The sequence below is a fragment of the Neopelma chrysocephalum genome, unplaced genomic scaffold (genome assembly GCF_003984885.1).
Source record: "Neopelma chrysocephalum unplaced genomic scaffold, ASM398488v2 Primary Assembly neopelma1_325, whole genome shotgun sequence".
In the NCBI taxonomy this organism is placed as follows: Eukaryota; Metazoa; Chordata; class Aves; order Passeriformes; family Pipridae; genus Neopelma; species Neopelma chrysocephalum.
In genome coordinates, this window is record NW_020897988.1 from 74483 (window position 1) to 75398 (window position 916).

Consider the following 916-nt stretch of genomic DNA (forward strand, 5'->3'; position numbering starts at 1 on the left):
TTTGGGATGCTCCTGGCCTTTGGGATGCTCCTGGCCCTTGGGAGGACCTTTTGGGATGCTCCTGGCATTTGGGAGGACCCTTTGGGATGCTCCTGGCCCTTGGGATGATCCTTTGGGATGCTCCCTGCCCTTAGGAGCCAGGGGATGATGGATGGGGTGCTAAATTCCCCTCCTGATGCCATCTGACCCCTCATCCCTCTCTCCAGAGCCGATATCCCACCCCAGCATCCGGATCCTCAGCAGGGAACTCTCCAACGGGAGCTGCACCTTCGCCCTCAACTGCACGACCCAGGAAGGGGACGAGGTTTCCTACAGCTGGGGCAGCCAGGACAGCGGGATTTCGGGGAATTCGGGGCCCTGCTCGGGGAACAGCAGCTTCCTGAGCCTCTCCCACCCCCCGTGGGACACCAACATTCCCTGTGTCTGCACCGCCACCAACCCCGTCAGCAGCGGGGCCGTCGCCTTCCAGCCCCCCCAGTGCGGCCACGAGCCACGGGGTAGGTCAGGGAATCCCAGGAAATCCCAGGAAATCCCGGGATCCCGCGGGATTCGGGGCTGGAAGGGGCCTGTGGGGTCCAACCGGAGCGGGTGGCACAGGGAGAGGGATGGGAGGGGTTGGGATGGCCCCGGAAAGGAGACTCCGAACCCTCCGGGGAAAGAGGTTCTGCCTCGTGTCGGGCTCCTCTGTGGATTCAGGAGGGATTTCTGTGGGTATTGGAGGGATTTCTGTGGATATTGGAGAGATTTCTATGGATTCATGAGAGATTTCTATGGATTCATGAGAGATTTCTATGGGTATTGGAGAGATTTCTGTGGATATTTGAGAGATTTCTGTGGATATTTGAGAGATTTCTGTGGATATTTGAGAGATTTCTATGGATATTGGAGAGATTTCTATGGATATTGGAGAGATTTC

At 57.3% G+C, this 916-nt stretch overlaps 1 protein-coding gene across 1 annotated transcript in view; it reads left to right on the forward strand.

Annotated features, from left to right (window-relative positions):
- Window positions 1-916, forward strand: part of LOC113978435 (signaling lymphocytic activation molecule-like) — a 7643-nt gene that overhangs the window by 3660 nt on the left and 3067 nt on the right. The window contains exon 3 of the mRNA XM_027705369.1: window positions 207-497. Coding sequence (XP_027561170.1) covers window positions 207-497 — 291 coding nt within the window. The remainder of the gene's footprint in view (window positions 1-206; window positions 498-916) is intronic.